The 21,057-nt window shown below is 48.3% G+C and overlaps 1 protein-coding gene across 1 annotated transcript in view; it reads left to right on the forward strand.

The window, feature by feature from the left end:
- Positions 1–11,123, forward strand: part of CNGB1 (cyclic nucleotide gated channel subunit beta 1) — an 89,432-nt gene extending 78,309 nt beyond the window's left edge. The window contains exons 32-33 of the mRNA XM_055298028.2: positions 5,108–5,327; positions 8,580–11,123. Coding sequence (XP_055154003.1) covers positions 5,108–5,327; positions 8,580–8,873 — 514 coding nt within the window. The 3' untranslated portion in view covers positions 8,874–11,123. The remainder of the gene's footprint in view (positions 1–5,107; positions 5,328–8,579) is intronic.
- The last annotated feature ends 9,934 nt before the right edge of the window (positions 11,124–21,057 follow it).

The following is a 21,057-nucleotide window of genomic DNA, read 5'->3' on the forward strand; positions in this document are numbered from 1 at the left end:
TTTTTAATCCACGTATCTGGGTTTTCCTCCTTGTCTTGTATCACACATTCTTATTTTCCCCTTCATTCTATACAATGACGCCATAAGTTAACTGCACAGAGAGCTGTCATAACAAAGGGAAGTAACTCACCAGCATCCATTCCTACAGCACAGTGATGTATCGAGTACACAGTGCTGTGTTCTGGGGACGGAGTAGGGACCAAACAAAACTCACATTCTAGTCAGGGAAGCGACAATGGAAAGATGAGTGATGATGTGATGATGTGTCTAGCTATGAGGAAACACAAAGCCACGGGAGGAGCAGGAAGTGACAGGGAGCTGCCTGAGATAAGCTGGTTGGGGAAGCTGCTCTGAGCAGGTGGCATTTCAACGAGACCTGCACAAAGCAAGGAGTGAGCTGGGAGGACTGATGGCTGGGTACAGCATTCTGGGCAGAGGGAACAGCATGTGCAGAGGCCCTGGGGAGGAGCAGGCTTAGTGTGTGGGTGGCACAACAGCAAGAAAATTAGCATAGCTTGGTATGGGATCGGAGGAGTCTAGGGGAAGAGATTGGGTCGGACCTCAGAGGAAGATGGGTGCTATGGAGAGTTTTACACAGAGGAGTGACTTGTGCCTTAGGTTTTCACAGCAGCCCTTTGGCAGCTTCGAGGTAAAAGGATGTAGTGTTAATGTCCAAGCATCATGCACACAAGACACTGAGGTCCCCTGGGGAAGGAAGCTGCCCCAAAACTCACCTTACCTGGTTGCTCTCAAGGGACCCACTGGGCCCTTCCAAAACCCAGTCTATCTGAATTTCTCCCAGAAAATCTCCCCACATTCCCCACCACATCAGTGGTGCGTGCCAGTGCCTCCTCTCTGGAGGGACAGGGAGATAGAGTGGACCCTTGTGATTCATGGACTCCATATTTGCAAATTCGCCTCCTCACTGAAATGGACTCGTAACGCCAAGATCAATACTAACAGGCTTTTGTGGTCATTCAAGGACATTCCCAGAGCAGCAAAATACTTGAGTCACCCCAAGTGCACGCTCCCCACTGAAGTCCCAGTTCTGTCTTGTAGTTTTAGCTCTTGTACTGCCAAGAGGTGTCTTTTTATGGTCCATTTAATGCCACTCTTTTTTTTTCATTTTTGTGCTTTTTGTTGGCGATTGCACAGTTTAAAATGGCCCCCCAGCATAGCGCTGAAGTGCCGTCTCGTGTTCCTAAGCACAAGAAGTCTGTGATGTGCCTTACATAGAAAATACGTTGTGTTAGATAAGTTTCATTCGGGCATGAATTACAGTGCTATTGGCTGTGTGTTCAATGTTAATAAAACAACAATCTGTATTTAATAAGATGCTTTTAGCTGGCACAGTGGCTCATGCCTGTAGTCCCAGCACTTTGGGAGGCTGAGGCGGGCGGATCACCTGAGGTCAGGAGTTTGAGACCAGCCTGGCCAACATGGTGAAACCCCATCTCTACTAAAACTACAAAAATTAGCCAGGCGCGGTGGTGGGCACCTATAATCCCAGCTACCCGGGAGGCTGAGTAGGGAGAATGGCTTGAACCTGGGAGGCGGAGGTTGCAGTGAGCCAAGATCACACCACTGTACTGCAGCCTGGGCAACAGAGTGAGACTCTGTCTCAAAATAATAATAATAATAATAAAGTCTTTAAAAAGAAACACACATAAGACAAGTTTATTACTATTAATTTTAGAGACAGGGTCGTGCTCTTTCACCCAGGCTGGAATGCAGTGACATGATCATAGCTCATGCAGCCTCGAACTCCTGGGCTCAAGAACTCTCCCCCTTGGCCTTCCAGTGTTCTGGGTCTATGTGTGAGCCACCACGCCTGGCCAAGTTTATGTATTATGGTTGATGAATGTTGTGATGGGAGATCTGTAGGAATCTAGCCTTGTATTTCCCCTAGGAACAATGTTTCCGTATTTGCTAATTCAGTGTTCGCAGAGATCTTATAGGACATAATTACTACAAATCATGAGATTCAACTGCTTATGACTGAAAACTGGTACCAGGTCTCCCCACCCTCTCTTCTTGCCCCCACCCCCACCAGGAGGAGCAAAACTCAAGAAAGCCATGCTTTTAGCTGGTGGGGTTAGGCAAGAGTTTGGCAAATCAGATAGGACCCCAAAGGCACCTCCCGAGAGCCGTGCAGAGGCCCTCATTCCTGACAGTGCCTGTGCACCTGTGTCCACACTGAGAAGGCTGAAGTGTGGGTGAGAGGCAGCCAGGTGAAGGAATGGGGCTAACAGGCCTCACAGCAACATGGGGGGGCGTGGGAATGGGGGTCCCAGCCATGAGTCATCAGAGTGGTTGTTTGCTGGCCAGGCCAGCTTGACCAGAGAGGCAGGGGATTGTGTATGAGCTCTGCTCATCAGGGGAGATACACTGTCTGAGAACCATAGTCCCAGGGACATCTGAGTTGGTGAGGGCCACGTGTGGGATTCTGTCCAAGCTCCCTGCTTTGCAGATGGGGTACCTGGGTCCCCAAAGAAGTGAAGTGCTGAGATCTCTGGCTCGACCACTCCAAGAAAGAGGATGAAGAGGTCTTATGTGGGTCACTCGCTCCAGGCTGATTGCTCAATCTCAGTTACAGGGAAGCAGACATCATCAGAAAATGAGGACAAATTTCCCTAATCTGGAAATGCCCCAGAAGCCAGCTCAATGTTTCCAAACAGAGACAGCTATTAGCAATCAGCAAAGGTCCTATAAATAGTTATTTTGTTAGAAAGAAAAAGATAGTTCATTTTCACAGCACCCTCAGCCTTCCTGTGGGCTGTCACATCATGAATTATGGACTCAAATAACATGGGGGACAGTGCCGAGCTGGCGCGTGTCAGAGGCGTCTGGTGAATTATCATGTTTGTGTTCTCCTGGGGGATCTCCAGCTAGAAATGCAAATCTTGGGCAATTAATATCAACATGCACAATTTAAACCCATTGCCTCTGATTAGATAAGCAGCCAGTAATGGCCTCATTTTTAAACAAACAAGTTTTGCTGGAGCCTCGATGAATGAATTTGCCAATTATTGTCTAGGCCTGCTGGTTGCAGGCAGAATTCATTTGTTCTTGAAACAAACTGCTCACCGCATGTTTGTAGTGTGAAAAATTGCCAGTAAAAATCTAGGGCTCTCTTTGTTGGAAAATCTACCCTTATCTAGAGAAACAGGGTGGTACATGCCATTAGATGTGGGTGGCAATTCTGCTTTTGCCACTTCCTGGTAACCTTGGACACGTCACTCCCCCTGCTCTGAGCCTCAATTTCCCCAACTGTCAGAGGCACAATAATCTCAGCCCTTTCCATGTCACAGGGGTATTTGTCAGCGTCCAGGAAGATAATGATGTAATGTTGCTTTGTAATCATTAATACCTGGGGCACTGGGGTCAGAAGTGTGGGTTTGAATTCTAGCTTTGCCACTTCTTAGCTGTGTGGCCTTGGGAAAGTTACTCACCCCCTCTGAACTTCTATACCCTCATTTGGAAATGAGGATGAATAATAAGACCTAGTTATGGGGATTGTTGTGAGACTTAAATGAGAGAGTATGTATTAGCATAACAGTATTACCACAAATTTAGCTGTTTAAAATCACACATTTGCGATCTCAGTTTCTGTGGGTTAGAAGTCCAGACATGGCTTAGCTAGGTCCTCTGCAAGATTGTCATCAAGATGCCTTCCAGAGCAGGCTCTCATCTCAAGTCTGGATCGGGGAAGGACCCACTTCCAGGATCACATGGCTGTTGGTGTAATTCAGTTCCTTGGGGTTGTAGGACTGGGGCCCCAGTTCCCACTGGCAATTGGCCAGTGGCTGGCCTCAGGTCCTTGCCATGTGGGCCTTCTCCAACTACAGCTGGCTGCTCCCTACATCAAAGTCATCAAGGGAGGCCAGGCACTGTGGCTCATGCCTGTAATCCCAGCACTTTGCGAGGCCATGGCAGGAGGATTGCTTGAGCCCAGGAGTTCAAGACCAGCCTGAGCAACATAGGGAGACCCCGTCTCTATCACTTAAAATAAAAATCAAATAAAAAATAAATAAAGTCAGCAAGGGAGAGTCCCCTTGCAAGACAGAGATCACAATCCTGTGTGACATATTCCACCAGTGATAGCCCTTGTTGTATTCGATTGTTTAAAAGCAAGACACATACCCCACCCATCCTCAAGGGAAGGGGACCACACAGAGGTGTGAACACCAGGAAGGGGGTAATAGGGGCCATTGAAGGGTGCCTGCAAAGGATGGAGCAGAGGGCCTGGCACATATAGACACTCAATAAATGCTGATAATTGTGATGTTGACGAGTGGGAGGCGACAGTGAAGCAGAAGGAGAAGGAAAGAGCTTTGGTTCCTTTTCCACCTGGGCATCTTATTCCCAGTTCCCCATGTGAAAGTGTCCTTCAGGATTTCCTAACTCTTCTGCTGGTTAAAAAAAAGAAAGAGGCCAGACGCGGTGCCTCACACCTGTAATTTCAACACTTTGGGAGGCCAAGGCGGGTAGATCGCTTGAGCCCAGGAGTTTGAGACCAGCCTGGGCAACATGGCGAAACCCTGTCTCTACAAAATGATAAATTGTGGTGGTGCATACCTGTAGTTCCAGCTACTCAGGTGGGAGGATCGCTTGAGCCGTGGAGGTCAAGGCTGCAGTAAGTCATGATCACGCCACTGCACTCCTGCCTGGTGACAGACTCTGTGAGAGAGAGAGACAGAAACAGAGACAGAGAGAGAGACAGAGAGAGAGAGAGAGGAAGAGAAGAGGAGAGGAGAGACAGAAGACAGAAGAGAGAGGAGAGAGAGAGACACAGAAAGGAAGGAAAGAGAAGAATTTCCTAGCTGTGTGACCTCAGACAAGTTATTCAACCTCTCTGAGCGTCACTTTCCTCATCTCTAAGGTACAACAGACAGTAAGACCCACCTCATTACAGTTGTTCTGATCCTTCGATGAGATGCAATGCATAAAGTACTTAACACAACGCTTGGCCCAGGAAAAGCTCTCTACAATCACCAGCCAAAATCACCACCACTACACAGCTCCAGCTTAAAGGAGGCTGCACAAGCGAGCCTTTCTTTTCCCCCAGAATGTGTCTGTGATGTAAGTGGATGCTGCTTTCTTCCAGGCGCATGCTGAGAAACAACAATAAGCCCAAGGAGGAGAAGAGCGTGCTGATCCTTCCGCCCCGGGTGGGCACCCCAAAGCTCTTCAGCGCTGCCCTCGCTATGACAGGAAAGATGGGTGGCAAGGGGGCAAAAGGCGGCAAACTAGCTCACCTCCGGGCCCGGCTCAAAGAACTGGCCGCGCTGGAGGCGGCTGCAAAGCAGCAAGAGTTGCTGGAACAGGTAATGTGGTTGGGAACCCAGCCACCACGTCCATTTCGGATATGTGCCAGGGAGAAGGCCGAGGGGTCTCCAAGAGTAGGCCACACATTTAGTTTTAGGGTCTTCCCCCTCCTTTTACTATCAGTCAGGGCTCATTTGGCTACCAGTGACAGAGTGCAAGCTCAAATTAGCTTGAGAAAAATGGGAATTAGGGGTCAAGTAATCGAAAAGTTCAGGCAAGCCTGGATCCAAAAGCCCGAATGATGCCAGCAGGAAGAGGTTTCCCATTGTGTCATCTCTGCTTTATTCAGTGAGGGTTTTATCTCCAGGCAGGTTCTCAAGAGTTTTAGGATGACACCCTCCTGGCATAGCAACTCCAAAAGAAAGAAAGCACCTCTCTCCCAGGGATTCTAGCAAAAGTTCCAGTCATTGGACAGAATTGGGTCACATGCCAATTCTTGAGCCATTCGGTGTGGCCAGGGCACTATGGTGCTCCAAAGAGACCTGGGTCACATATCCGCCCCTGGACTGAGAGTAGGCTGGGAGCAGGATCTCTAAAAGGCAGTCTTGATACTGTTGCAGAGGTTAGAGGAGAGGGTGTGAGAAGCAAGTGTCCATCCCCAGAAGACAGTGTGTCCTCATATTTAATACTGTGTCTGTGACAATTTAAGATATTTGGGTCAGGCATGGTAGCTCACACTTGTAATCCCAGCACCTTGGGAGGCCAAGGCAGGAGGATCTCTTCAGGCCAGGATTTCAAGACCAGCCTGGGCAACATAACGAGAACTTGTCTCTACAAATTTTTTCTTTTTTTGTTTTTAATTAGCCAGGCTTAGTGGCACACGCCTGCGGTCCTAGCTCCTTGGAAGGCTGAGTTGGGAGCATCACTTGAGCCCAGGAAATCGAGACTGCAGTGAGCTATGATTGCACCACTGCACTCCAGCCTGGGTGACAGAGTGAGACCCTGTCTCAAGAAATGAAAAATAAAAAATTGAAAGTACCAAATGTCCCCACCCCCATAAATCTATGGGGGACATTAAAATTAGTTCTGGGACTTTTTTCTGTGACCAAAGCCAAGAACACCAAGTAGAATGATTACACTAATTATGTCTGTTCACGGCTGTCCTTTAGGAAGGCTGCTGGGGATCTGGAGAGGGACTGGGGTTAGGCAGACTGGGCTTAACAGTCCACACAGCAGAGTTCAAAGGAGCCCAGTGAACTCAATCCAGCCTGGTGTCAGAGTCCAGGAGACCCATCCAGAGGTTGTTTGACAGCAGAAGTATGGTGAGTGACATCAAAGCCATTTGGGGTGCCAAGATATTCTCCAGATACAGCCACCAATGGCCCCAGACTGAGGAAAGATGTGATGGCCTGGCTCACAAACTGTCAAGGTCAAGGTGGAGCTGGCAAGTGGGGGTCTTCAGTGCTGGCTGCTGTGAGGGCTGATTAGACAGGAACCCCAAGGGTGCCCTCAGTACACCGAGAGCTTCAGCTGGGGTGGGCTTGTGGCTCCTAAGTGGTAGCTCTTCAGCAAGGCAGCTTTAAGATGGGAATTAGATTTGCATGACCGTTCCATTAAAAGGCACTTCCCTTCCAAATCAGCACAACCAGGGCAGAATGGCAGAATGCAGGGAGCTCTTAACTAGACATTCAGAGACACAAATCCAAATCCCAGCTCCGTCACCCACTAGCTCCATGACCCAGGAAGCCCCTCAAGCTTTCTGAGACTTGGATTACTGAGGGTTGCCTCATGAGGTCGTAAAGATCAAGCAGGATACCTTGGAGGCCTTTTAGAAAAGCAGATTGAACACAGCAAAGCACTTTTCTAACTTCCCATGAGCTGCTGGTTCCAGCCATAGGACCACGCTTCAGGAAGTCCCACAATGCTCACCGTCTGAGCATCCTGCCCTGGAAATGCATTGTCAAGAGTTTAGGGTGGGCTGGGCGCAGGTGGCTCACCCCTGTAATCCCAGCACTTTGGGAGGCCAAAGTGAGCAGATCGCTTGAGGTCAGGAGTTCAAGACCAGCCTAACCAACATGGTAAAACCCCGTCTCTACTAAAGATACAAAAACTTAGCCAGGCGTGGTGGCACGCACCTGTAATCCCAGCTACTCGGGAGGCTGAGGCAGAAGAATTGCTTGAACCTGCGAGGCAGAGGTTGCAGTGAGCTGAGATCACATCACTGCACTCCATCCTGGGTGGCAGAGCAAGACTCCGTGGAAGGAGGGAAGGAAGGAAGGAAGGAAAAAAACAAAAAAAAATAGAGTTTAGGATGGATAGGGGAGGGTGGGACAGGGGCACCAAAACATAGGGAAACACTGAGACAGAGGGAGAAGCATGTCCCAATAGAGGCCTTGCGTTCTTGGAGCATTTTGGCTGCCCCCTCTCCATTCCTTTCCTTCAATATCCTACAACTTGAGCAAATGGCGCAGGTCTCTCTGCACAAGGACGTTGACTGCTGTCACTTGAAACTCACAAGCACCACTTCACACAGGTCTTGGGCAGCTGAAGACCATTCTGGTCTCCTCTGGGGGCTGCTCCCTCTCCAGTTTCCTTCCGTGCAGAGATGGGGTCAGGCAGAGTGGGAGGGGCCCCAGGTATCCACAAAGGCTTGGTTTAATTACCCAGTCCCCTACTGATGCGAAGACCATGGCCATCATTTGTGGGAGGCAGCACACGCTGGAGGCTGGAGGTATCCATCAAGTCCCCACACACGGGATCAGCGCAGCCCAATAGCAGTCGTACCCAGCCGCAGGCGATCCCTGAGGATCTCAACCTTTGAGACCTTCCAGAAAGGGGGCCTAGCCCCAGCAGCCTCTCCCCTCATCACTTTTTACCCTGTTTGCTTGGAGTTTTTCTCATCCACTCCAGGAGTGCCCATCCCTGGTAACAGATGGTTCAGCCTTTGCAGAGGCCTTGCGGGTACTCCCTCAGAGTCACTGCCTGGCTTGCTTCAATAGCTCACGGGACGGGCCCTGCACTTGAAACAACAGCCTCACCCCAGCTTCCAGCCCCACAGCCTAGATCTAAGACATCCCAAGACTTCCTACGAAATCCAGCCGGGACTTTTAATCTGTACACTTCCCCATAATGTATTTTGTTTCTCCTAAATAACGCCGATGCGGCTCCACCCCACCCACTAGATTTCACCCGCTGTGTGTTCCACTGTCCGCTTTGGGAGTCCAAAAAGGCTGGAACAGGGAGGTGTCCAAGACCCTTCCAAGACCCCTCCGAGAGTCTGTGCCTCACGAGTCACCCTTTCTCGATTCCAGGCCAAGAGCTCGCAAGATGCCAAGGGAGAGGAAGGTTCGGCTGCCCCAGACCAGCGCACGCCCCCAAAGGAGGCCGCTCCCGACCCACCCGCGCCCCGGACGCCCCCCGAGCCCCCGGGGTCTCCACCGCGCTCTCTACCACCTGCCTCCCTTGGGAGGCCGGAGGGAGAGGAGGAGGGGCCGGCCGAGCCCGAGGAGCACTCGGTGAGGATCCGCGTGAGCCCGGGCCCGGAGCCGGGAGAGCAGATCCTGTCGGTGGAGATGCCGGAGGAAAAGGAGGAGAAGGCGGAGTAAGGTGGGGTAAGGCGGCTCCCGCGCGCAGTTCTGGCAGGTGTGCCCCCAGCGCCCGCTGCGCTCCTGCGCCCCAGCGCCCCATCTTCCCCCACGGCCCAAGAGGAGATGCTTTTCCGTAGTCGTGGCTTCAGTGGCTGCAGCTCTGACCGCCCCTCCAGCACGCCAGCCCCGACTCAGCTCCTCGCGGGGCTGGGCCTGAGCTCGACAAATTGAATCACGTGTTGGAGTCCCTGAGCTCTATCATTTGAGAGCCCTACCTTTTCCTGACTGTTCCTCTTTTTAAGAACAAAATGATTTTCCACTTTTAAAGTTCATGGGTAGGGGATAAAATGAGGCTCCAATATATGGGAAGCTTTGTTGAAAAAGTAAAGGGTTATTGAATGTGTGGGGTTTGCTCTCAGGAATTTGTCTAACACATTTCAAGGATAGAAAATACTTCACGGCAGGGCATGGTGGCTCATGCCTATAATCCCAGCGCTTTGGGAAGCCGAAGCAGGAGGATCACTGGAGGCCAAGATTTGGAGAGCAGACTGGGCAACATAGCGAGACCCCATCTCAAACAAAAACAAAACAAAAAAAGCAATAGCCAGGCGTGATGGTGTGCACCTGTAGTCCCAGCTACTGGAGAGGTTGAGGCAGGAGGATGGCTTGAGCCCAGGAGTTTCTGGCTGCAGTGAGCTGGACACAGTGAGACCCTGTCTCAAAAAAAACTAAAAGATAGCCCGGCACAGTGGTTCACATCTGCAATCTCAGCAGTTTGGGAAGCTGAGATGGGAGGACTGTTTGAGACCAGGAGTTCAAGATCAGCCTGGGCAACATGTTGAGACCCCAGCTCTACAAAACAGCAGCAGAAACAAAAGCAAACAACAGCAACGTACACAAACAAAAAAAAACAAAGAAATTAGGGCAGCCGAGCTGTTCAGCTGAGAATTGCCATGGTTCTGAGTTGAGCTTGGGATGCTGTTTTCCTTTGCGGGCAATCACAGTAGGGGGCTAGATGCCCATTAAGGTAGTCAGTGCTTATCTTCCCCAGACTCTATTCAATTCCAGTGCAATGCCATTATCTCAGAACAGATAGAAGGGAAATGGACTTACTGGCCAGGGGCTGCTAGCGTTTCTGCCTCTGCCAGGAGGGACGGCCTGGTAGGAGCATCCTCTGCCTGTCATCCTGAGAAACCCCATTTGCCAGCAGGGATCAGTCCGTTACTCACTTTCGACACTCTCGCTGTAGAGATGGTGGCAGCAACTTCAATTAATCCTAGAAAATGAAATCTCCCAGCTGATGACAGCACTTACATTCCCTAAAGCTTTCCAGATCATGCCATGTTGCTTTTATGATTCAGACAAAAAAAAAAAAAAAAATGAAAAAAGGGTCATTCAGGGAATGAATATTTATCAAGAGGATTTTATTTGCATACAGAATGGCTCTTGGGGGAGTGAGTGATTAAAAACAAAATCTAGTATTCTAGTATTAGGCCATTTGTTTCCACCTGCAACAGTGAACATAAAGGACCTGGAATTCCAATAGGTCCTGCCCATTTTATATAAAATTACAGGAAAATGTGAGCTGCTCAGAGGCCTTTGAAGGTTTGCAAATGTCTGTATGTATTTGTCCATCCACTAAAAACAACATTCATTTCCACTGCGGAAAAATGAAAGAATGTGGGAGTCCCCGGGCTGTTCTAAGCATTTCCAAACCCCAGAGTCAGAAGCATATTTGTCTAGTTGATGGCTTGTCACGTGATCCGTGTAATCCTCACATTGAATATAGTGATGATTGACCTTATTATTTTACCTTTTTTTTAAAAAAAAGCTTTTAAAATGTATTTTAATAGACAATAACATATTTACATGAGTACAAAAGGACATCCAATAAAAATTCTTCATCCTACCCCAGTACCCAGCTTCCTTGGTTCCCTCTCTGGAAGCAACCACTGTTAACAGTTTCTCCTGTATCATTTCAGAGTTATTTTATGCTTATACAAGGAAATATGTAACTGCTTCTTCTCTTCCTTTTAAATTTTAACACAAGTGGTAACACAGAGCCACTGTTATTTTTCACTTAATTTACTTTGGAGATTGTTCCCTATCCTTAAAGAGCATGCTTATTTTTTCATGACGGCAATCTAGTTTGTTGTATGGATGTATGACAACATTTAAATGACTCTCCCATTGATGGGCATTTGCGTTGTTTCCAATCTTATGCTGTTAAAAATAATGCTGCAATAAAACAATCTTGTGCAGACATCATTTCACTGGTAAACATTTTTTAAATGGGGGAACTCTGCGAGTTTAGGCAGTTATTTTTCCTTTGTCTCCATTTACTATTTGTATATTGTACCACATAGTCTAAGATCGAAGCATAGAGAATGCTTCCACTATTAGCAAGTATTTCAGATATGCTAATAAACACACAGCTTTTCAGTAAATGGCAAAATGCTTCAACAGCACCTTATCTGTGAGATCCTATTTTATAAGGAATCTTTTTATACGAATGTACTTATTCTTTTAGATATCAGTTCTTGAATGTATACTCCTTATGATATAAAGCAAGAGATTCTTGAGGTTCCCAAGAATTGTCCTGGAAAGAAAATTGATTTTGAAATGAGATTAGCAGCGTTTTAATTTCACTGAGATAACTCCTTTAACTGGGCACTTTCACAAAACTTAGATATTAAATAAATTGAATTTGAGGCTGGCATTCTTCTCCAAATTGAATTGGACTGGTTGTTTGCTGAGGTATGAATGGAACAGCCCAGAAGTATTGTAATTCTGTAGCTGAAACAGGATGCTTATTTATGTATGTTCAGTCTCTACTCATTTAAAATGTCTCAGCATTTCCTGCATTTAGATAGAAAATAGTCAATTATTTTTTTAACTACATAAATATTTTAAATAGAATGAAAACCAAGAAGCTGTTTCAAATTTTATTATCAAAGTGTGGTCAGCTACCTGGAATATCTTAGTCTGTTTTCTTAGTAAACAGGAACACTTTATTTACACTCTGCCTTTCATATTACAATGCATTTAATTAAAGTATTTAGACAAATGTTCCTGGCTTGTGGATTCATTTCAGAAATCAGCCATGGGTGACAGACACCTTTGTGAGAAAAACTAAGTAAATTTCCTGGCCCAGGCACTCTAGCAAATGTCCTACGGACATCCTTGTGGCTCTAACCCATCCTGTATTCCTATTGCTGGAATGATATTCTTATCAAACCTCTATGGCCACTTTGGGAAGCTGAGGTGGGAGGATTGCTTGAGCCCAGGAGTTCAAGACCAGCCTGGGCAACATAGTAAGACTCCACCTCTATTAAAAGAAAAAATAGGCTGGGTGCAGTGGCTCACGTCTGAAATCCCAGCATTTTCGGAGGCTGAGGCAGGCAGATCACCTGAGGTCAGGAGTCCAAGACCAGACTGGCCAACATGGTGAAACCCCGTCTCTACTAAAAATACAAAAAAATTAGCCGGGTGTGGTGGTGGGTGTCTGTAATCCCAGCTACTTGGGAGGCTGAGGCAGGAGAATCACTGGAACCCGGGAGGCAGAGGCTGCAGTGAGCCAAGATCGTGCCACTGCACTCCAGCCTGGGTGACAGAGCACAACTCCGTCAAAAAAAAAAAAAAAAAAAAAAAAAATAGGGCCAGGCATGGTGGCTCATGCCTATAATCCCAGCGCTTTGGAAGCCGAGATGGGTGGATCACCTGAGGTCAGGAGTTCAAGACCAGCCTGGTCAACATGATGAAACCCCATCACTACTAAAAATACAAAAATTAGCCAGGTATGGTGGCTCACACCTGTAGTCCCAGCTACTCAGGAGGCTGAGGCAGGAGAATTGCTTGAACCCGGGAAGCAGAGGTTGTAGATCATGCCACTGCACTCCAGCCTGGGCAACAGAGTGAGACTCAATCTCAAAAAAAACATAAGAAAGAAAGAAAAACAACAACAACAACAACAACAACAACAAACCAAAAAACTTCATGGCCTTTAGGACTCTAAGCCCTTCAAGTTAAAAGCCCCTTTATGTCTGTGTCATCTCATCTATTATAAGACAACTTCTTACAATTTCCCCAGCCCTGTTAGATTTGTTCAATGACACACAGTGCTGATAAACATGGACGCAAGGATTCAGACTGCCTGGCTTCCAATCCCAGTTTGATCATATACCATGGATGATCATGGACCTCTCTGAGCCCCAATGACGTCATCTATAAGATGGATATAATACTTTGAGTCACACAGGGCCACTGTGATGATTAAGTAATAGACTGAAATTGCCAAGTTTGAATGGGCATAAGGAATAAAACTAACTCACCATCCCCCTTACTCTGATAGCTAGAGTAGACTGGAAGCCTCTGGATAGCTCTGTCTTCTCGGAACCCTGCCTCTGCCTAGGGTTATACACACAGAGGGCTTTGATCACCTCTTTTCTTGACCCTTTAACAGTGTTTGTACAAAGGGCTGGACACATGTTAATTATAACAATATAAATCTCAGCTTTCCTTACCATCACTTAATGATTTAACCCAATTTTATAACAAAACAGACCCCGAAACACCCCAGCAAGGCTTACTCTCCTTGGGGCAATCACTCCAGTTCTGGGCTAGGCCCAGGGCTGGCTTCATGGGCTTGTGACCTGTGCAGTCACACAGGACTCTGTGTCCAGAAGGGCTGTGCTTGAAATTCTTAACTTTTGAACCATGGGTCCTGCATTTTATTTGCACTGGTTCCCACAAATGATATAACCTGTCCTGGCTAGGTTGCGATACTCTCCAATATTTGAAATGACCAGTGGTTGAAGGAGGTAAAGATGTCTTTTCTGCACTCAGCTTCTGTCTCTCTTCTTCTAGCCCCAGAATTCTGCTTCCCCTTTTGGAAGATTACATTTCAATCATGCATGGTGACTCCAACACGGTGACCTAAGCCAGGCCCATTGATTCTCTTTGCTGGGAAGGTGAATCTTAAGAAGATGGCCCACTTTTTCCTTGCTAACAAAGCCCTGATTTAGCTTTGGGCAGCAGCATGCCCATCCCCAGGAGATGAAGCCCCTGGTATAAGCCAATCACTGCTCTCTGTTCTTTTTTGCCAAATTCTTGCCTTTCCAGCCTTTTTGTAGCTAGGCGTGACCCAGTTCCAACCAATGAATTAATCAGGTATGGGAAGCGCTCTGTTGCTGTTGTCCTTCTCTTCTTCTGTTTGGGATACTGAAGTGAGAATGTACTTGGAGCTGCAGCAGCCATCTCATGACCGAAGAGCCAAAAATTGGAGAGATGCAGCCTGTGACATGTTTGGGCTGCCAAATCAACCCTGAAACCATGCGTGTTCAGACTACTCATTATATGAGATAATGAAATATCTTTATTATTTAAAGCCATTCCTAGGGTCTCTGTTACCTGCAGCTGAAAATATCCTGATGTAGGAGCAGTGAAATGGGCTAGGCATGGTGGCTCATGCCTATAATTTCAGCACTTTGGGAGGGTGAGGCAGAAGGATCACTTAAGCCCAGGAGTTTGAGGCCAGCCTGGGTAACATAGCAAGACCCCGTCTCTACAAAAAAAAAAAAAAAAAAAAAAAAAATTAAAAAAAATAGCTGGGCATGGTGGCACACTCTTCTAGTCCCAGTTACTTGGGAGGCTGAGGCAGGAGAATCGCTTCAGCTCAGGAGTTTGAGGCTGTAGTGAACTATGATTATACCACTGCACTCCAGCCTAGGTGACAGAGTCAGACCCTGTCTCTAAAAAAAGGCCAGGTGCGGCTGGGCATGGTAGCTCATGCCTGTAGTCCCAGCACTTTGGGAGGCTGAGACAGGTGGATCACAAGGTCAGGAGATCGAGACCATCCTGACCAACATGGTGAAACCCCACCTCTACTAAAATACAAAAAAATTACCCAGGCCTGGTGGTGCATGCCTGTAGTCCCAGCTACTTGAGAGGCTGAGGCAGGGGAATCACTTGAACCTGGAAGGCAGAGGTTGCAGTGAGCAGAGATGGCACCACTGCACTCCAGCCTGGTGACAGAGCAAGACTCTGTCAAAACAAAAACAAAAACAAAAACAAAACAAAACAAAAAGTCCAGGTGTGGTGGCTCACACCTGTAATTCCAACACTTTGGGAGGCCAAGGTGGACAGATGGCTTGAGCCCAGCAGTTCAACACCAGCCTAGGCAACAAGGCGAAACCCTGTCTCTACAAAAAATACAAAAATTAGCCAGACTTTGTGGTGCTCCCAGCTACTAGGGAGGCTGAGGTGAGAGGATTGCTTGACCCAAAGAGACAGAGGCTGCAGTGAGCCATGAGCCGTAAGTGTGTCACTGCACTCCAGCTTGGGTGACAGAGTGAGACCTCATCTCAAACATGAATACATTAAAAACTATTTTTTAAAAAATTGTCTTTAAAAATTTAAAAGGAGCAATGAAATGGAGAAGGAAAGGAAGAAAATGAGGCCGGGTGCAGTGGCTCATGCCTGTAATTCTAGCACTTTGGGAGACTGACGCTGGTCTTGAACTCCTAATCACCTGAAGTCAGGAGTTTGAGATCAGCCTGGCTAACATGGTGAATACTCGTCTCTACTTTGTTTTTAGTTTTTTTTTTTTTTTAGATGGAGTTTCACTCCTATATCCCAGGCTGGAGTGCAATGGCATGATCTCGGCTCACTGCAACCTCCACTTCCTGGGTTCAAGCAATTCTCCTGCCTCAGCCTCCCGAGTAGCTGGGATTACAAGCATGTGCCACCATGCCTGGCTAATATTTTGTATTTTTAGTAGAGATGGGTTTTCTCCATGTTGGTCAGGCTGGTCTTGAACTCTCGACCTTAGGTGATCCGCCCGCCTCGGCCTCCCAAAGTGCTGGGATTACAGGCATGAGCCACCATGCCCGGCTCATCTCTACTTAAAATACAAAAATTAGCCGGATGTGGTATCTCACACTTGTAATCCCATCTACTCTGGAGGCTGAGGCATGAGAATTGCTTGAACCCAGGAGGCAGAGGTTGCAGGGAGCTAAGATTGTGCCACTGCACTCTAGCCTGGGTGACAGAATGAGACCCTGTCTCAAAAAAAAAAAAAAAAAAAGAGCCTTCCTTCCTTCCTTCCTTCCTTCCTTCCTTCCTTCCTTCCTTCCTTCCTTCCTTCCTTCCTTCCTTCCTTTTCCTTCTTTCTTTCTTTTCTTCCCTCTGTGGCCCAGGCTGGAGTACACTCGGCTCGCTACACACTCCCTGAGTCCAGCTCCCGTGATTCTCCTGCTCTGCCCTGCGGGCTGCCTGGGATTGCCGGCGCGCGCCACCACCCCTCCCTGGTTTTTCTCCTTCGGCTGGAGGCGCGGTTTCGCCATGTCGGCCAGGCTGGTCTCCAGCTCCTGACCTCCAGTGGTCTGCCCGCCTCCGCCTCCCGAGGTGCTGGGACTGCAGACGGAGGCTCGCTCACTTGGTGCTCGGTGTTGCCCGGGCTGGAGGGCGGTGGCGTGGTCTTGGCTCGCTGCAGCCTCCGCCTCCCAGCCGCCTGCCTTGGCCTCCCAGGGTGCTGGGATTGCAGCCTCTGCCCGGCCGCCGCCCCGTCTGGGAGGTGGGGAGCGTCTCTGCCCGGCCGCCCATCGTCTGGGTTATGAGGAGCTCCTTTGCCCGGCCGCCCCGTCTGGGAGGTGAGGAGCGCCTCTGCCCAGTCGCCACCCCGTCTAGGAAGTGAGGAACGTCTCTGCCTGGCCGCCCATCGCCCGGGATGTGAGGAGCGCCTCTGCCCGGCCGCCCCGTCCGGGAAGTGAGGATCCCCTCTGCCCCGCCTGGGAAGAAGTGAGGAGCGTCTCTGCCCGGCCGCCCCGTCTGGGAAGAAGTGAGGAGTGCCTCTGCCCGGCCGCCCCGTCTGGGAAGTGAGGAGCGCCTCTGCCCGGCTACCCATCGTCTGGGATGTGAGGAGCCCCTCTGTTCGACCGCCCATCTTCTGGGAAGTGAGGAGACCCTCTGCCCGGCCCCCACCCCCTCTAGGAAGTGAGGAGCGTCTCTGCCCGGCCGCCCAGTCTGGGAAGTGAGGAGCACCTCTGCCCGGCCGCCCCTTCTGGGATGTGAGGAGCGCCTCTGCCCGGCCGCCCTGTCTGGGAGGTCTACCACAGAGGCCAGAAGCAATGTGGGGGCTGGACGTGGTGGCTCACGCCTGTAGTCCCAGTACTCTGGAAGACCGAGGCGGGTTGATCACTTGAGGCTAGGAGTTTGAGACCAGCCTGGCCAACATGGCGAAACATATGAAAAATACAACTGACAAACCAACCAACCAACCAAGCGACAACAAAACAGGTCTACCCTGGAGTCATACTCTAATTTTTTCTATTTTCCTCCCTTTCTGATCCTTTATCCCACTTTCTTTTTCTTCCTCTTCCTTCTTCTTCTTTGTCAAATAGAGGATTGAGTTATTATCATTGATCCATACAAAGTCCCTCTCTCATTTTCTTTAATTCCCACGCCCCATTTCTATTCCCTGTCTTCCCATGTGCAACCTTCCTAATATGTTTGATATGCATCTTTTTGTTTCTATGTACTTTTAGAAAATGTTTATTGTTTTGTGTGCAAAAAAAAAAAATTAAAAAAAAAAAGAAAAGAAAAGAAAATGGGAGCAGATGCATCACAACTTCAACCCCCTCATCACACTGAACATGAGTTCCTGCTGCTCAGGTTCTTGTTACTACCCATGTTCTTGCCCTTCCTGGCCTAGTTGATTTTCCTTCAATGACACAAGCTACCTTGTGTATCTTCCTTCTGCTTAAGTTGGTCGGAGATGGTTTCTGTTGTTCACAATGAAAGAAACCTAGCCGATGCAGACAAAAGTACTTCTGGGAGTTTCCTGATTATTTAAAACTCAAGATCTAGGCCACACATTCTGGGTGTGGCTTTTGCTCTAGCATAGGCACTTGTGGTTTCTAAATCCAGACCTCAGGAAGATCCCCTCAGAAAAGAGATTAGAGGAGAGAGGGAGCTGTTTTTTGTTTGTTTGTTTTTTGAGACAGAGTCTCGCTCTGTTGCCCAGGCTGGAGTGCAGTGGCGCGATCTCAGCTCACTGAAACTTCTGCCTACCAGGTTGAAGTGATTCTTCTGCCTCAGTCTCCTGAGTAGCTGAGATTACAGGTGTCCACCACCATGTCCAGCTAATTTTTGTATTTTTAGTAGAGACAGGGTTTCACCACGTTGGCTAGGCTGGTCTCGAGCTCCTGATCTCAGGTGATGCGCCCACTTTGGCCTCCCAAAGTGCTGGGATCACAGGCATGGGCCACCATGCCCGGCGGAGGGGGCTGTTTTGACCAAGATGAAATTCAAACACCTGTCTGTGGATGGCCAGCCCAATGCGAGAGAGTGATTCACCAGCAAGGAGAGCTGGAGCATCAAGCCTCATGCCCCCTAGGTACTTCCCAGCTCCCTCTCTGTCCTGACACCACAGCAAAGCCCCCTGGGACAGAAACCTCCTCATCAATAACTCTTTGGATACCCTGCCTCATTGCTGCCTTTTACTACTGGACCGAGAACAAAGGTGACGGTGATTTAGGGCTTTGGAAACCTTTTTCCCATTCAGTTAGTCTTGTCCACGCTACTGCGTGATCAAGAAGCAAATGATCAGACCCAAATAATAGATGAGGAAATTCAAACTTAAGACAGCAAACAGATTTATTCTCAGGGAATCAGCACCTTGGCTAGAGACCGAAACAGCCATGAGAAAAGACCCCGAAGGCCACTGTTCTGCTTCTGCCACCAACCTGCAGTGAAATCACACCTGGGTAACTTTCATTCATTCAATAAATATTTTTAAAAATGCTTTCTTTGTGCCAAACACTGTTCTAGTTGCTTTCTGGCCTCAGGTGTTTCATCCCTAAGTTGGGAGGAAGAAAATAATCCTTCCAGGTTGTTATGAGAAGATTCAGGGCCGGGCGCAGTAATCCCAGCACTTTGGGAGGCTGAGACGGGTGGATCACGAGGTCAGGAGTTCAAGACCAGCCTGGCCAAGATGCTGACACCCCACTCTACTAAAAATACAAAAAGTAGCCGGGTGTGGTGGCACGCATGTGTGGTCCCAGATGCTCGGGAGGCTGAGGCAGGAGAATTGCTTGAATCCAAGAGGTGGAGGTTGTTGTGAGCTGAGATCACACCACTGCACTACTCCAGCCTGGGTGACGGAGCAAAACTGCAAAAGAAAAAAAAAAGGAAGAAAATTCAAAGGATGTTTGATAAACTCATTGTAACCAAAAAATTGTAGAGTAACATTTCCTAGATTCAATTTCCTGAGCACTATCTCCTTCAATATCTCTTCTGAAATGAAAAGAAAGACGGCCTGAGTGCCCTTATTTAATTTATTTATTTTTTGAGACGGAGTATTGTTCTGTTGCCCAAGCTGGAGTGCAATGGCGTGATCTCAGCTTACTACAACCTTTGCCTCCCGAGTTCAAGCGATTTCCGGCTAATTTTTGTATTTTTGGTAGAGATGCGGTTTCACCATGATGGCCAGGCTACTCTCGAACTCCTGACCTCAAGTGATCCTGCCACCTTGGGCTCCCAAAGTACTGGGATTACAGGCATGAGCCATTGCTCCTAGCCCTTGTATTATTCTTTCAATGGGCATAAGGTATTGGCATCTCCAGGGGGTCCTCTTCCCTGGTCACCATGGTTGAGTTCCAGATTCAGCAAGTAAAAATACAGAAAGCCCAGGTAAATTTGAATTTCAGATAAACAATGAAGGGTTTTTTTTTTTTAAAGCTTAAGTATAGCTCATGCAATACTTGGGATATACTTATGCTAAGAAAAATTGTTATTTATCCAAAATTCAAATTCAACTTGGTGCCCTGTATTTTATCTGGCAATTCAGCAAGGTGAGGATGAGTGTCTCCTGCCCAGAGCAATTAGGGCTGCAGCCTCTAGGGCCAACCTTGGGCCAGAGCCATCCTGGCACCCCCCTTCTCCAGAGCCAATCATGATTGGTGGAGGAAGAGGGAAAGCACCCACCCCAGGCTGCTGTTAGTGGTTTTTGTTTTTTATAGAGATGGGGTATCATGTTGCCCAGACTGGTCTAGAACTCCATGCCTCAAGCAATCCTTCTGCCTCCTTGCTGGGATTACAGGCATGTACCACCACGTCCAGCCTGTCCTGTCAGTGTTTCATTGTTCTTGTTTTTGAGACAGGGTCTTGCTCTGTCACCCACGCTGGAGTACAGTGGTTCAATCACAGCTCACTGCAGCCTCGACCTCCAGGACTCAGGTGATCCTCCTGCCACAGACATGCACCTCCACACCTGGCTATTTTTTTTTAAAATTATTTGTAGAGACGGGGGATAGGGGGTGGTGGGGACAAGTCGGGGGTCTCCCTATGTTGCCCAGGCTGGTCTCGAACTCCCTGACTCAAACAATCCTTTCATCTTGGCCTCCCAAAGTGTTGAGATTACAGATGTGAGCCACCACGTCTGGCCTGCCAGTGGTTTTTTAATATTTATCTTTATTAATTTTATCCTGAATGCACACACACACAGGTGTTTGGGATCAGAGACAGATTTTATATTAATTACCTTTTAGCAAATAATAAGTACATAGCCCCCGCTCCCAGCCTCCCCTTAAGCCTTACTCCTGGCCAGGAAATGTCCCGTGCAAGTAGCCCGACACTCCATAGATGAAGGACAAGTTTTCTCTGCTTATAAAGGCGAAGGAGGTAGCTCTTCCCCTCCCTTTTTGAAAGGGTCTCCTTGGAAACTTAATGGGCCCGAAACCTAACCCCAGCCCTTTGATATGTAAAAAAGCCTCACCCGGAACTAGATAGCCCCAGGTGTCTCAGCTTTAACCACCTGGAGGGGTCTTCAGGTTCTGGGACTTCCTCCCTTTGACATATAAATACCTAGGGAGATAGCGCCGGAGTCTTCCCGGCATTTTGGAGCTAGCTTAGAGACCTAGGCCCGGCTGTGGCCATTTGGCCGTCCTCTGGAGGGAGGTGAGAGAAGCTCTTTAGGATCCTTTCTGAAGAAGGTAGTTAACTAGACAAATGGTTCCAGAGCGCTTTATCAAGAGTCTCGGGAGACTGGGCCCCCACCTTTCACATTTCCAAATTTCTTCCTTTTCCTTCCTTCCTTCCCTCCTTCCTTTTTTCTTTTTTCTTTTTTTTTTGACAGAGTCTCGCTCTGTTGCCCAGGCTTGAGTGCAATGGCGCAATCTTGGCTTACCGCAACCTCCGCCTCCCA

This window comes from Symphalangus syndactylus, chromosome 11 (assembly GCF_028878055.3).
Source record: "Symphalangus syndactylus isolate Jambi chromosome 11, NHGRI_mSymSyn1-v2.1_pri, whole genome shotgun sequence".
Classification (NCBI taxonomy): Eukaryota; Metazoa; Chordata; class Mammalia; order Primates; family Hylobatidae; genus Symphalangus; species Symphalangus syndactylus.